A 15,029-nucleotide genomic window follows, 5' to 3' on the forward strand; every position below is an offset into this window, starting at 1 on the left:
CAAAATCCGACATTTTCTCACCTTCCTGCCCGTTCACAGCTCAGAAAATGACAATGACCAGCCTCATCTCGTTGTGCAGCTGGACATAGACAAGTGCACCAAGAAAAAGACCCACATTTCTCTAAAGAACTTGCCCAGGACTGCTGAAAGCTGAAAAATTACCAATCTCACAGTTTGGGGCTTTATACCCGTGAATCTTCACTTTGCGACTAAACTATTCACAGCAGTGCCACATTTTCTGGGTCACTGAATGTGGATGCCAGCGCACTACAAGCAAACCAAAAATCAAATCAATGCGACCACTGACATTACAGCTGGGTCATGTTATAGAGAGGTACATTGAAATTCAAAGGTCAGCACAAATGGTCAAAATCCGACATTTTCTCACCTTCCTGCCCGTTGTTGCCTAATCCTCCTCACTACTGTACTCCACAAACCACCATTACCGTCGCTCACACAAACCAGTGCACCAAGCGACCAGGTAGGAGAAACAAAGTTAAGTTAAGATATTTACAAGAAGATTACAACAAGAAAAGGAACCAAGAACCACGATCGCCAAATCGCTGTCATCAGCAAAACGTGCCCGGGTGCGTGCATTGGCTTACGTGTACATCAGTGCGTGCATTGGCTTACGTGTCATCAGTGCGTGCATGCATGAAGTCTTTGAAGATCAGAAAAGCAGAATGATCACAACTCATGCATGATGCATCGATGAGTCATATCAACGGACAACGACTACGTAACCATGGATATAATAATGGCGACAGCAAAGTTAGTTCCGCGTCCAAAAGCGCAGGTGCAACAAGGAAAAGTCAGAGTGCAGAACAAACAGAAATTCAAATCGAAAGGAGATAAATATTGCAAAGATGAAGCGAATCGGTTTGGTCTGTCAGAGGGTGCTTGCGCCCAGCGACAGGGTGACAGCAAACCCTGTCAGAGAGAGAGTCATTGTACAGAATAGGAATACATAGAACGCAGCACGCAATGGAGTTGCTGTGGAGAGCGAGAATGCAAGCAACAACGTAAGTACTATCTATGCAACTAATTATATCGGCGTATTGTTATTGATATTATTATCCGACAAACACGCACAACACACAACAAACACTGTATCGTAACAACGCACTCGTAAATGATGTTATCACAACGACACTCATTCTATTTCACCTCACCCCCTGATAACATCGCGAACAGCAAGGTCAAATTAGTCACGATAACGAACGGGGAGCTGAATGTCAGCACGAGGACGAAGAACTCTCGCAGGCACAGGCTCAACAGGAGCAGCAACAACAGGCTGCACAACACCATCATCAACAGCAGACAACTCAACAGAAAGAGACAATGCATCGTCATCATCATCAACACGATCAGTAGGCTGAGACTTGATCAGCTCGATGTTGACAAGCTTGTTCGAAGTACGGGCATCGTCATTGTCGCGCACAATCACAACAGTTGACTCAGAGACAACTTTGGACACCACCCAGCCAGGTTCATACGGTGACGTGTGTTGTAATTCAACGTTCTGCACACGATAGGAACTAAGGCACTCACAAAACACAACGGGTAATAGGTTTATCCATTACTTTACCATAGTATAGTAGAAGACTGGAGAGTCCTTAGACTCGAGCGGAATGAATGAAAATGATAGCAAGCTCAGGTTATATGCGCTCCAAGCGTTTGGTGCAACCGGATGCAAAGTTAGCGTACAGCGCATGCGGACTTTAGATCTCTAGATGTACGCTACAGAGTGGCGTGCAGTTTTAGAGCAGCGAGCACAATTTTATTCTAGAGATGTACACAGAGCGCATGCGTCAAATTCAGTTTGGGAAAGGTTGCGTGTGAGCAACATGCAAATAAATTATGGGCGAAGACTTTGTAAACAACAGCCTTCGCTTGCAGCAGGAAGATAACTAATGTTTGTAAACATGAAGTATTATCATACCTTGCAAGAAAGGTGTCTCGGAGTGACCTAGACCTGGAGAAGTCAGGTACGTGATTTATGTATTTGCACAACATATTACTATCGTGAATATTTGAAGTATGCTCGAGAATTATTGAAATGTCTAACTATAACACTCCCTTCCCCTTCACAAAATGAAGCCTGAAAGTAAAGACGAAATCTATAAACATGAGCCGGAAACCCCGTCCAGTTACTTGCCGAAAGACGGGTTCTCAATTAAGCGCTCTGGTGGTCTAGAGATCCGAGTAGAACGTCGCAAAGAGACTGCTGGACTGGGTGTGTCTGGTTCAGAATCTATTGCTGTGCTTGCATCTGCAGACTCATTGTAGGTAACAGTACTAGAAGCGGGAAACGTAGCAGCTGTAACAGTAGGAGCGTTCTCAGAGCTATCCTCTGGAGTAATCAAATTATCAGGTATGGAGGGCAATGGACACTTACGAGCCGAATCAGCACTGTCGGATGTATCACCGGCGGGATCTCGTAACCGTAAATGCTCAATATGGACATGACGGATGGTGGTACCACTCTCAACAGAGTAGGTCAGTGGTCCCAGTCTGGCTGCAATAACCGCTGGTGTCCATTTGTCATGGCGAACATCCTTGACCCAGACGCTGTCACCTGGCAGGAAAGCTCGCATAGCTGGCGCAGAGTCTTGCTTGGCCTGCATGTGCGTTGCAAAACTAGGATAGAGAAATGAGAAACGTGTGACGGGGACGAACTTCATAATTATGCTAGCTGGTGACGCGTGAGAGACAGAATGTGGTGTGTTTCTATACGAAAACAGGAATTGCGAAACAGCATCTTGAGGAGAATCATCTGATTTTGCAAGATGTTTCTTAAGTTCTTGTACTAGACGCTCCACCTGTCCATTGCTAGCAGGATGGTACGGAGGGGTTCTTTTATGCCGAATACCATTTTTCTGACAAAAGGTGGCAAATTCCATGGACGTAAACTGCGGACCATTGTCCGATACTAACATCAGCGGGATTCCGCAATAGCTAATGAACCGTTTCAAGCATGATAATGTCCGCTCAGTAGTAGTAGATTTGCCCATAACAAATACATCTGCCCACTTGGAGTACGCATCAATTATTAACAAGTAGTGCTGACCTTTGTATTCAGCGAAATCAAGATGAACCCTCTCAAATGGCCGGTTCGGGTAGACCCAGTGGTGAATGGGTGCCTTCGTTGGTGCTCGAGCCTGCTGTTGGCATAGACGACAATTCGCAGCAAGTTCAACTATGTCTTGGTCTAAGTGAGGCCACCAGAAGAAGGATCTAGCCACAGCTTTCATGCGAGATACGCCAAGATGATCAACATGCAACTCATGCAACAGACTGGAACGAAATACCAAGGGAATCACAACCCGCAAACCCCAGGTGATACATCCCTGCTCAACAGATAGCTGGTCTCGAATACGATAGTACGAGGAAAGACTGTCTGGGACACTGCTAGGCCAGCCATGTGTGATGTGGTGCATGACCTTACGTAGAGTGGGGTCAGCTGAAGTTGCCTTGCTAACATCGGTAGCGGATAATGGCAGATCATGACAAGGATCAACATTGACAGACTTAATGTAATCCGTGAGCTGTTGTTCCTGAAGCACAGAAAGCTGAACGGGCAAACGCGATAGACAGTCAGCAACAACATTATCAGTACCATTGATATGCTGAATGGAATATTGATACTCGGACAAAATAACAGCCCAACGTTGTAGACGTGCTGTAGTGACAGACGGAAGTTGATCATGTTCACCAAAGATCTTCAATAACGGTTTGTGATCGGTGCGAAGGGTGAAGTGTCGTCCACACAGATACTGTTTAAGACGCTTCACGGCAAATACAATGGCAAGAGCTTCTCTCTCAATTTGCGCATAATTTCTTTCAGCAGCAGCCAAAGAACGAGATACATAAGTAACAGGACGCAAATAACCTACTTTGTCTGGTTGTAGTAGGCAGGCACCGATTCCCGTGGGAGACGCGTCGCACTCCAAGATGAGTGGTTTCTTGGGATCATAGTGAGCCAGTACGTTTGACGATGCTAAGATCTCCTTGCACTGGATGAACACATGTTGACACTCGGGAGTCCAGTTCCATTCTGTACCCTTCTGAAGAAGACGGTTCAAGGGATACAACAACTGCGAAGCATTAGGGATAAATCGACCATAAAAGTTGACCAGCCCCAAGAAGGAGTGTAGTTCTGACGCGTTAGTGGGCTGTGGTGCTTTGGCTATAGCAGATACTTTGCTAGGATCAGCATGCAGCCCCTTGCTTGATACAATGAAGCCTAGATACTTGACACTCTCCTGGTTCAGCTCACACTTCGCTTTCTTCAGCTGTAATCCTGCCTTCTCAAATCTGTCTAGAACTTGACGCAACCGGGTATCATGCTCTGCTTGGTTGGTTCCCGTGATTAAGATGTCATCAAAGTACACGATGACCCCATCGATGCCAGCTAAGATCTGCTCTATAGTCTTTTGCCAGATTGATGGTGCTGAGGAAACGCCAAAGGGCAATCTCGTGAAAGCAAATAACCCTCGATGGGTTGCAATGACGCACAGTTTCTGACTGTCTTCGGACAATGGCAACTGAGTGTATGCTTGGCTGAGATCAACTTTTGAGAAAACAGAGGCCCCTGCAATGCTGGACAATAAATCACTGGGATTTGGAATAGGGTGTATGTTGCTTTCAATATGCTGGTTGATGGTGACTTTAAAGTCTGCACAGAGTCGTATAGAACCATCGGCTTTCTTCACAACAACAATAGGAGAAGCCCACTCTGAAGATTCTACCGGAACTAGAACACCCTCCTTAATCAAACGATCTAATTCAACATCAACTTGCGGTTTCATGGCGTATGGCAACGGTCGAGCTGAGTAACACTTGGGAATTGCCCCGCTGGCAATGTGGATCACCGCCTCCGAGTCATGGATCTTGCCCAGACCACCTTCAAAAACGCTTGGGAACTCGTCTAATACAGACTCAGAATCAGACGTACGTGGAGCAGAAGAGACAGAACAGATGGTATGCCAATCCAAACGTATGTTAGACAACCAATTGCGGCCGAACAACGGGGTGGTGCCCTCTTTGACCACAAGAATCTTCTCCTGGACATGTTGCGACTGGTACTGTACATCGACACAGGCCTCCCCCACAACAGTTAAAGGTGCCCCCGAGAAAGTACAGAGTGCAGTCTTGGTGGCATTCAGTTTGACATCTCCCCACAACTGTTTCCAAAGAGCTTCAGGAATGATCGATAACTGTGCCCCTGTGTCAAGTTCCATGTTGAGGGGTTTCCCGTTTACATGTACATCAACTCGGAATTTGCCAGTGTGACTGTGCTGGGACCCAATATTGGCAATCATGAAATCTGAGCTTAGAGCTTCATCACATTGGTCAGGCAGTGAGACATGGTGAGTACCAGCATCCCTAGGTTGGGCATGCGATGATCTACTTGCATTACTACTACTAGTACCACCTTGAGATCTACAACAAACAGCATAGTGTCCAACCTTACTACACGTGTTGCATCGGCGGCGGCGTGCTGGGCAATCGTCAGCTGACGACGCGTGACCCACCCTGTTGCATCGCGTACATGGGGAGCGCGTTGACGATGTCGTAGAGCGTACGGCGTCGACGCTGCTCGGGCTGGCACTGACGCTTGACGCTGCCGTCGCCATAGATCTTACTTGAATGCCTGACGATTCTCGCACGCGAAACTTTTCCAGCAGCACCTGTAGGGTAAGGTTACTCTTGGACAGAAGAGAGCGTTGCAGATCGACGTCAATACAAGTGGCAATCATCTGATCACGAATGTGCTCGTCATCTGCAGCAAATGCACAAAGTTTGGCCTGCGTACGGAGTCTGGTGCAGAATTGCGTGGCATTCTCTCCTACATTGGGTGACATCTGTCTGAAAACGTGCCGCTCAAAAGTTGGATTGACTGTGTATGCGAAATGCTCATCAAGCATTCTTACCGCTTGTTTGAAAGCGTTGTCATCCCCTGGTCTATCTGCCTGCGCAACCGGGTCTTCGAGATCTTCAAAGATCTCCTGAATCTGTAGGCCAGCCTTGTGCAACAGCATGCTGCGCTGGCGATCTGGGTCGGTAATGTCCTTGGCTTCGATGAAGTACTGGAAAGCCCGCCGCCATTTCTTCCAACGCTGTTGGACCTCACTTGCGTGCCCACTGATAAGGAACTGGTCGATGGAGTCCTTGGACATGGTTCGGAAATTTCGTCGCCAATGTTGTAATTCAACGTTCTGCACACGATAGGAACTAAGGCACTCACAAAACACAACGGGTAATAGGTTTATCCATTACTTTACCATAGTATAGTAGAAGACTGGAGAGTCCTTAGACTCGAGCGGAATGAATGAAAATGATAGCAAGCTCAGGTTATATGCGCTCCAAGCGTTTGGTGCAACCGGATGCAAAGTTAGCGTACAGCGCATGCGGACTTTAGATCTCTAGATGTACGCTACAGAGTGGCGTGCAGTTTTAGAGCAGCGAGCACAATTTTATTCTAGAGATGTACACAGAGCGCATGCGTCAAATTCAGTTTGGGAAAGGTTGCGTGTGAGCAACATGCAAATAAATTATGGGCGAAGACTTTGTAAACAACAGCCTTCGCTTGCAGCAGGAAGATAACTAATGTTTGTAAACATGAAGTATTATCATACCTTGCAAGAAAGGTGTCTCGGAGTGACCTAGACCTGGAGAAGTCAGGTACGTGATTTATGTATTTGCACAACATATTACTATCGTGAATATTTGAAGTATGCTCGAGAATTATTGAAATGTCTAACTATAACAACGTGCGTTTCTGGCGGCGACTAGGGCGCAACAACAAGACAGAATCACCAACACTGTACGGACAGGGAGCAACAGGAGCACTAGCAGCAGACTCAGGGAGTGACGCCTCGGCAGCAGACAACTCCTCCTCCAAATAATCACGCACAGCAGCAGACTTCACACACAAACTCTCGACCCACGCACTCAGAGACACATCAGGCTGCGGACAATCGACAACAAGGCCACGGGGAATCCAACCACACATAGCCTCACACGGGGACAAACCAGTAACAGAGTGAGGACGCACACGATAATAGTATAACAGGACGCTCAACGCAGAAGCCCAATCATCCGACTCAGTAATTGTTTTACGAATCAATGTTAACAATGTGCGGTGAAACCGCTCAACACCACCCTGACTCTGCGGGTGCCGCACCGCACCACGGCGCACTTCCACTCCAAATGCATTGTACAGTGCCACAGTAACATGATTCACAAATTCAGTGCCATTGTCCGACCTCACGACATCAGGGGCTCCCCAGCGGGAACACACATCGACAAAAGCAGAAGCCACAGACGCACCATCATGGCGAGCCAAAGGAACAACTTCCACCCACCTCGTAAACATGTCCGTGCACACCAGGACACAATGGTAGCGTTGACTCCTGTTGGGACCAAGTTCCAGGGTGTCCAGCTGCACAACACTCCAGGGTCCAGAAGGACTAACCGGACGGGTCGGCGTGGCAACAGGACCACGCTTGGAACTAGCGGCAGCACACGCAGAACAAGACTGGACAACAGACTGGCACAAAGCAGCCATGTTAGGGAAATAACACCCAGAACGAAGCAGCTTCCAAGTGGTCTCCCAATTGGCATGACCACAAATCGCATGCGCACGAGACAAAACTCGACGCTGCAGGGACTGGGGAACAACAGGCACAACCTGCTCATCATTGGGGGGCACCTTAACACGGCGATACAAACCGCCGTCGGAAACAAGAAGTTGAGTCCGTAATTTCTTAAAAGCAGGATCAACAATGTCGGAACCAGAAGACACAGCAGCAATAATACTGGAAATCTGTTCATCAGCATATTGAGCAGACAACACGTCTTGCAAGAGAACAGCACTTACAACCTGCCTTGACGGCGCTGAGACGGCGGCAGAGGCAGCAGCAGGAGAGGCGCTCGGCTGAAGCTTCCTCCAGCAGCGTACAAACGTGTCAGGCACACGCGTCAACTTGTCGGCCTTGTTCTCTGCAGAAGGCACCCAACGAAGGTGCACTTGCATGCCGGTCTCTGAGACGATGTCCTCCACTGCTTGCAGGCGCCGCTCTACGACAACGTCGAAGAGGCTGTTCGTCTTCACCCGGTGAATGTTCCCAAGGCGCGCCGACAGCCAGCCGTACACAGTCTTGGAGTCGGTCACTACCGTCGCTGTCTTCACACGGTAGTCAGTTGCGAGGGTGAGGCCCCTCAGGACGGCATTCAGTTCGGCGACATTGATGTGGCGGCGATCTGAAGCAGGGCGAAGCCAGGAACGGTCTTCAACTACCGCCCCATCGCACTCTAGCAGCGCCCCATAGGCGACGTCGGACGCATCGCACCACACAGTACAGTCGCGTGCTTCCACATTCACTGCCCACTTGCCGGTCGCTGGGTCAGCCTTGTCCAGCATAGCCTGGAGCTCGGCACAGCAATGGACCACAGCGTCACACACTGGCTTGTCCCACGCACTCTCAACGCTGGCAAGGCGCTTCAGGTAGCCACAGGCTGGACGTAGCCAGGAACAGACGGGATAGTGGCTGGTTAATCGCCCGCACCAGCTGAATACTTCCCGTCGGGTAATCTCATCAGCCACCTCGAGCTGCACACCATCACGTCTGCGCCAATGTAACTCATTATCCGCTCCGGTAAACAGCTGGAGACCCAGCACTCGAGCAGAACTGACATCCTCCGCAGGCTTCGTGGGCAGGCCGTACGCAGCGAGGCGGGCAGACACAGCACTAGACAGAGGCTTGGGGACAATCACGTCATCCACATAATTGTCGACTTCTGGCATGTCGCGGGTCACATACTTGACAATGATGTCCATAACCTTGGGGGCCACAGACAAGCCGAAACCCATGCGGGTCATTACGTAGGTCTTGTCTTGCCAGACGACGACTTGATAACGCAGCAAATCATCCCGAACATGCACTTGCAAATATGCCTTCCTGATGTCTAACAGCTCGTGCTCGTCTTCACGGCTACGCCATGACCGCAGGGATTCCGCACACACAGGAGAGTCATTGCCTGGGTGCGACACAAGTTGCCGGTTCAGGTGGCGGTAGTCCAACACGGGCCGAACAGGAGTTGAAAGCTTGTGCTCTTGCTCAACCGCCATCAGGGGCAGAACACAGGCTGGCTTTCCATGCACCTCCGGGTTATGCTCAATGAGCCAACCATTGGCAACCCACTCATCGACCGCTGCAGTAAACTTTTCCTCCTGCTGTGGCGAGAGGTGCTTCCGGCCGTACTCAGTAATGCCGCTGCCAATTGTAGACACAGGAGCAGTGTCCTCTTTCCAACGCCATGACATCACCCAGCACTGCTTACTAGGTACCCAGCGAGCTTCACCGTCGTCGACACTGAGCACAACGTCATCACCATCCTGTGACACAGAAACATGACGCGACAGCTTGGATGCGGTGTCAGCAATAGCAGCATCAGTTGAAGTGACCGGACCAGCGGCTGCAGCAGCAGCAGGCAGTTGCTCGCCGAAAACTACGCGACTCATACTGCCGTCGTCGTCATATGACACGCTGACGCCACCGCACCGTGCAACAAGGTCGTTGCCTAGCAACACATCAGCAGCCACCACCGATAAATTCGGGACGACAAGTACATTGACACATGTGCGGGGTATGCGCACCGGCCCATCATTGCGGTGGAACTGCAGCTGCGCCGAGCCTAGTACATCAAGGGGCTTGCCGTCCAACGCGAGGATGGTCGACTCGCTGTCGGCACGAGACAACTGCACATCAGGCAAGTGCGCGAGCAGAGCACGAGAAATAAGCGTGCGGGTGGAACCAGTATCCACGATAGCAGTTGCTCGATAGCAACTTCCGCCCGGAGACGAGACATCTGTGTATATGCGTGGTAGTCCGCCGCGGGCATGATTCTGCAGGCAGAGCACCTTGTCTGCGCCGCCCACAGATGCTGCTGACACGCCGTTCGCCGACTGCGCCTCCAGCCACTTCTTCCGCTGGAAGCAGTCTTTTTTGACGTGCCCGGTCCTATCGCAGAACACACACTGCATTGTTCCTCGGCTGGCAGTCCGCTTCGGGCAGTTCCGGCGGATGTGCCCGGGCTCATTACAAAAGTAGCACAGTGTTTTGGCCTTGGGAGCTTGTCCACTAGCGCTGGTGCCACCACTGCTGCTGCCACCTCGGGGCGCAGCACTGCCACTGGCTGCCGCTGCCATCCCCGTATCAGGCCTGGACGAATCCACAACGGCTAGGGCACGGACCTTGCTCACAATGTCCGGTACCGCGAACTTGACGCCAGCGCACGAGAGGCGAATCTGGCGCTCCAAGTGGACAGGTAGCCCCGCCAGCAGCTGTTCAATGATGACGGCGTTGTCATCACCATCGCCGGAGTGGCCGGCCGCAGACAGCAGGCGGCGCAAGTCCGCAACATACGCCTCAGGCGTCTCATCCAGCCGGTACCGCCGGCTACTGAATTGGCGATAAGCATCTCCTGGTGACACTCCAAATGTCTTTTTGATGACATCCACCACCTTGGCTTTGTCTTTCTTGTCATCTGTCGGCATCTTGGAGTACACTAACAGAGCATCTGACTCCAAGAACAGGGGCAGCCTTTTCATCAGCTTTTCCTCGGTGTCCCAACCAGAACACTCGCCGATCACCTGGAACTTGACCCAGAACATGTCCCAGTCGTCGTGCTTACCCTTGAAGGGCTTCACAAATCCGTCAACCTTCAACGACATTACTACCCACTAAGGTAACACAGCCCTACAGGCTACAAACACTTACAGAACGAGAAAACTGAAAAACGAAGAAACAGCCCTGAACGGCTCAACCTCAAGCTAGGGTTTCGGGACCAAAAGTTGTTGCCTAATCCTCCTCACTACTGTACTCCACAAACCACCATTACCGTCGCTCACACAAACCAGTGCACCAAGCGACCAGGTAGGAGAAACAAAGTTAAGTTAAGATATTTACAAGAAGATTACAACAAGAAAAGGAACCAAGAACCACGATCGCCAAATCGCTGTCATCAGCAAAACGTGCCCGGGTGCGTGCATTGGCTTACGTGTACATCAGTGCGTGCATTGGCTTACGTGTCATCAGTGCGTGCATGCATGAAGTCTTTGAAGATCAGAAAAGCAGAATGATCACAACTCATGCATGATGCATCGATGAGTCATATCAACGGACAACGACTACGTAACCATGGATATAATAATGGCGACAGCAAAGTTAGTTCCGCGTCCAAAAGCGCAGGTGCAACAAGGAAAAGTCAGAGTGCAGAACAAACAGAAATTCAAATCGAAAGGAGATAAATATTGCAAAGATGAAGCGAATCGGTTTGGTCTGTCAGAGGGTGCTTGCGCCCAGCGACAGGGTGACAGCAAACCCTGTCAGAGAGAGAGAGTCATTGTACAGAATAGGAATACATAGAACGCAGCACGCAATGGAGTTGCTGTGGAGAGCGAGAATGCAAGCAACAACGTAAGTACTATCTATGCAACTAATTATATCGGCGTATTGTTATTGATATTATTATCCGACAAACACGCACAACACACAACAAACACTGTATCGTAACAACGCACTCGTAAATGATGTTATCACAACAACACTCATTCTATTTCACCGTTCACAGCTCAGAAAATGACAATGACCAGCCTCATCTTGTTGTGCAGCTGGTCATAGACACGTGCACCAAGAAAAAGAGCCACATTTCTCTAAAGAACTTGCCCAGGGCTGCTGAAAGCTGAAAAATAACCAATCTCACAGTTTGGGGCTTTTTACCCGTGAATCTTCACTTTGCGACTAAACTATTCACAGCAGTGCCACATTTTCTGGGTCACTGAATGTGGATGCCAGCGCCCTACAAGCAAACCAAAAATCAAATCAATGCGACCACTGACATTACAGCTGGGTCATGTTATAGAGAGGTACATTGAAATTCAAAGGTCAGCACAAATGGTCAAAATCCGACATTTTCTCACCTTCCTGCCCGTTCACAGCTCAGAAAATGACAATGACCAGCCTCATCTTGTTGTGCAGCTGGACATAGACAAGTGCATCAAGAAAAAGAGCCACATTTCTCTAAAGAACTTGCCCAGGGCTGCTGAAAGCTGAAAAATGACCAATCTCACAGTTTGGGGCTTTTTACCCGTGAATCTTCACTTTGCGACTAAACTATTCACAGCAGTGCCAAATTTTTTGGGTCACTGAATGTGGGTGCCAGCGCCCTACAAGCAAACCAAAAATCAAACCAATGCGACAACTGACATTACAGCTGGGTCATGTTATAGAGAGGTACATTGAAATTCAAAGGTCAGCACAAATGGTCAAAATCCGACATTTTCTCACCTTCCTGCCCGTTCACAGCTCAGAAAATGACAATGACCAGCCTCATCTTGTTGTGCAGCTGGACATAGACAAGTGAACCAAGAAAAAGAGCCACATTTCTCTAAAGAACTTGCCCAGGGCTGCTGAAAGCTGAAAAATAACCAATCTCACAGTTTGGGGCTTTTTACCCGTGAATCTTCACTTTGCGACTAAACTATTCACAGCAGTGCCACATTTTCTGGGTCACTGAATGTGGATGCTAGCGCCCTACAAGCAAACCAAAAATCAAATCAATGCGACCACTGACATTACAGCTGGGTCATGTTATAGAGAGGTACATTGAAATTCAAAGGTCAGCACAAATGGTCAAAATCCGACATTTTCTCACATTCCTGCCCGTTCACAGCTCAGAAAATGACAATGACCAGCCTCATCTTGTTGTGCAGCTGGACATAGACAAGTAAACCAAGAAAAAGAGCCACATTTCTCTAAAGAACTTGCCCAGGGCTGCTGAAAGCTGAAAATAACCAATCTCACAGTTTGGGGCTTTTACCCGTGAATCTTCACTTTGCGACTAAACTATTCACAGCAGTGCCACATTTTCTGGGTCACTGAATGTGGATGCCAGCGCCCTACAAGCAAACCAAAAATCAAATCAATGCGACCACTGACATTACAGCTGGGTCATGTTATAGAGAGGTACATTGAAATTCAAAGGTCAGCACAAATGGTCAAAATCCGACATTTTCTCATCTTCCTGCCCGTTCACAGCTCAGAAAATGACAATGACCAGCCTCATCTCGTTGTGCAGCTGGACATAGACAAGTGCACCTAGAAAAAGAGCCACATTTCTCTAAAGAACTTGCCCAGGGCTGCTGAAAGCTGAAAAATAACCAATCTCACAGTTTGGGGCTTTTTACCCGTGAATCTTCACTTTGCGACTAAACTATTCCCAGCAGTGCCACATTTTCTGGGTCACTGAATGTGGATGCCAGCGCCCTACAAGCAAACCAAAAATCAAATCAATGCGACCACTGACATTACAGCTGGGTCATGTTATAGAGAGGTACATTGAAATTCAAAGGTCAGCACAAATGGTCAAAATCCGACATTTTCTCACCTCCCTGCCCTTTCACAGCTCAGAAAATGACAATGACCAGCCTCATCTCGTTGTGCAGCTGGACATAGACAAGTGCACCAAGAAAAAGAGCCACATCTCTCTAAAGAACTTGCCCAGGGCTGCTGAAAGCTGAAAATAACAAATCTCACAGTTTGGGGCTTTTTACCCGTGAATCTTCACTTTGCGACTAAACTATTCACAGCAGTGCCAAATTTTTTGAGTCACTGAATGTGGGTGCCAGCGCCCTACAAGCAAACCAAAAATCAAATCAATGCGACCACTGACATTACAGCTGGGTCATGTTATAGAGAGGTACATTGAAATTCAAAGGTCAGCACAAATGGTCAAAATCCGACATTTTCTCACCTTGCTGCCCGTTCACAGGTCAGAAAATGACAATGACCAGCCTCATCTTGTTGTGCAGCTGGACATAGACAAGTGCACCAAGAAATAGAGCAACATTTCTCTAAAGAACTTGCCCAGGGCTGCTGAAAGCTGAAAAATAACCAATCTCACAGTTTGGGGCTTTTTACCCGTGAATCTTCACTTTGCGACTAAACTAGTCACAGCAGTGCCAAATTTTTTGGGTCACTGAATGTGGGTGCCAGCGCCCTACAAGCAAACCAAAAATCAAATCAATGCTACCACTGACATTACAGCTGGGTCATGTTATAGAGAGGTACATTGAAATTCAAAGGTCAGCACAAATGGTCAAAATCCGACAATTTCTCACATTCCTGCCCGATCACAGCTCAGAGAATGACAATGACCAGTCTCATCTCGTTGTTCAGCTTGACATAGACAAGTGCACCAAGAAGAAGAGCCACATTTCTCTAAAGAACTTGCCCAGGGCTGCTGAAAGCTGAAAAATAACCAATCTCACAGTTTGGGGCTTTTTACCCGTGAATCTTCACTTTGCGACTAAACTATTCACAGCAGTGCCAAATTTTCTGGGTAACTGAATGTGGATGCCAGCGCCCTACAAGCAAACCAAAAATCAAATCAATGCGACCACTGACATTACAGCTGGGTCATGTTATAGAGAGGTACATTGAAATTCAAAGGTCAGCACAAATGGTCAAAATCCGACATTTTCTCACCTTCCTGCCCGTTCACAGCTCAGAAAATAACAATGACCAGCCTCATCTTGTTGTGCAGCTGGACATAGACAAGTGAACCAAGAAAAAGAGCCACATTTCTCTAAAGAACTTGCCCAGGGCTGCTGAAAGCTGAAAAATAACCAATCTCACAGTTTGGGGCTTTTTACTAGAGAATCTTCACTTTGCGACTAAACTATTCACAGCAGTGCCACATTTTCTGGTTCACTGAATGTGGATGCCAGCGCCCTACAAGCAAACCAAAAATGAAATCAATGCGACCACTGACATTACAGCTGGGTCATGTTACAGAGAGGTACATTGAAATTCAATGGTCAACACAAATGGTCAAAATCCGACATTTTCTCACCTTCCTGCCCGTTCACAGCTCAGAAAATGACAATGACCAGCCTCATCTCGTTGTGCAGCTGGACATACACAAGTGCACCAAGAAAAAGAGCCACATTTCTCTAAAGA

The 15,029-nt window shown here is 48.4% G+C and overlaps 1 protein-coding gene and 1 long non-coding RNA gene across 15 annotated transcripts in view; both read right to left on the minus strand.

The window, feature by feature from the left end:
* The window catches only part of LOC135811543 (uncharacterized), a 357,214-nt gene that overhangs the window by 263,902 nt on the left and 78,283 nt on the right, over positions 1–15,029 (minus strand). The window lies entirely within an intron of this gene.
* LOC135812349 (uncharacterized protein K02A2.6-like) lies at positions 1,497–6,182 on the minus strand. The gene is made up of 3 exons (XM_065325727.1): positions 3,897–6,182; positions 3,071–3,572; positions 1,497–2,640 (listed from the first exon to the last, which is right to left on the minus strand). The coding sequence occupies exons 1-3, from the start codon at positions 6,180–6,182 to the stop codon at positions 2,501–2,503; spliced, it is 2,928 nt and encodes a 975-aa protein (XP_065181799.1). The 3' UTR covers positions 1,497–2,500.

This window comes from Sycon ciliatum, chromosome 3 (genome assembly GCF_964019385.1).
Source record: "Sycon ciliatum chromosome 3, ocSycCili1.1, whole genome shotgun sequence".
Lineage (NCBI taxonomy): Eukaryota > Metazoa > Porifera > Calcarea > Leucosolenida > Sycettidae > Sycon > Sycon ciliatum.

Excerpts from the sequence above, each read along its gene's own strand:
- LOC135812349 (XM_065325727.1), bottom strand. The coding sequence starts at position 6,182 with ATGTCCAAGGACTCCATCGACCAGTTCCTTATCAGTGGGCACGCAAGT. Across the intron at positions 3,573-3,896 it reads GCCTACTACAACCAGACAAA|CTTTCTGTGCTTCAGGAACA; the intron begins GTAGGTTATTTG and ends TTGCCCGTTCAG. Across the intron at positions 2,641-3,070 it reads TGATTTCGCTGAATACAAAG|TTTTGCAACGCACATGCAGG; the intron begins GTCAGCACTACT and ends TCTCTATCCTAG.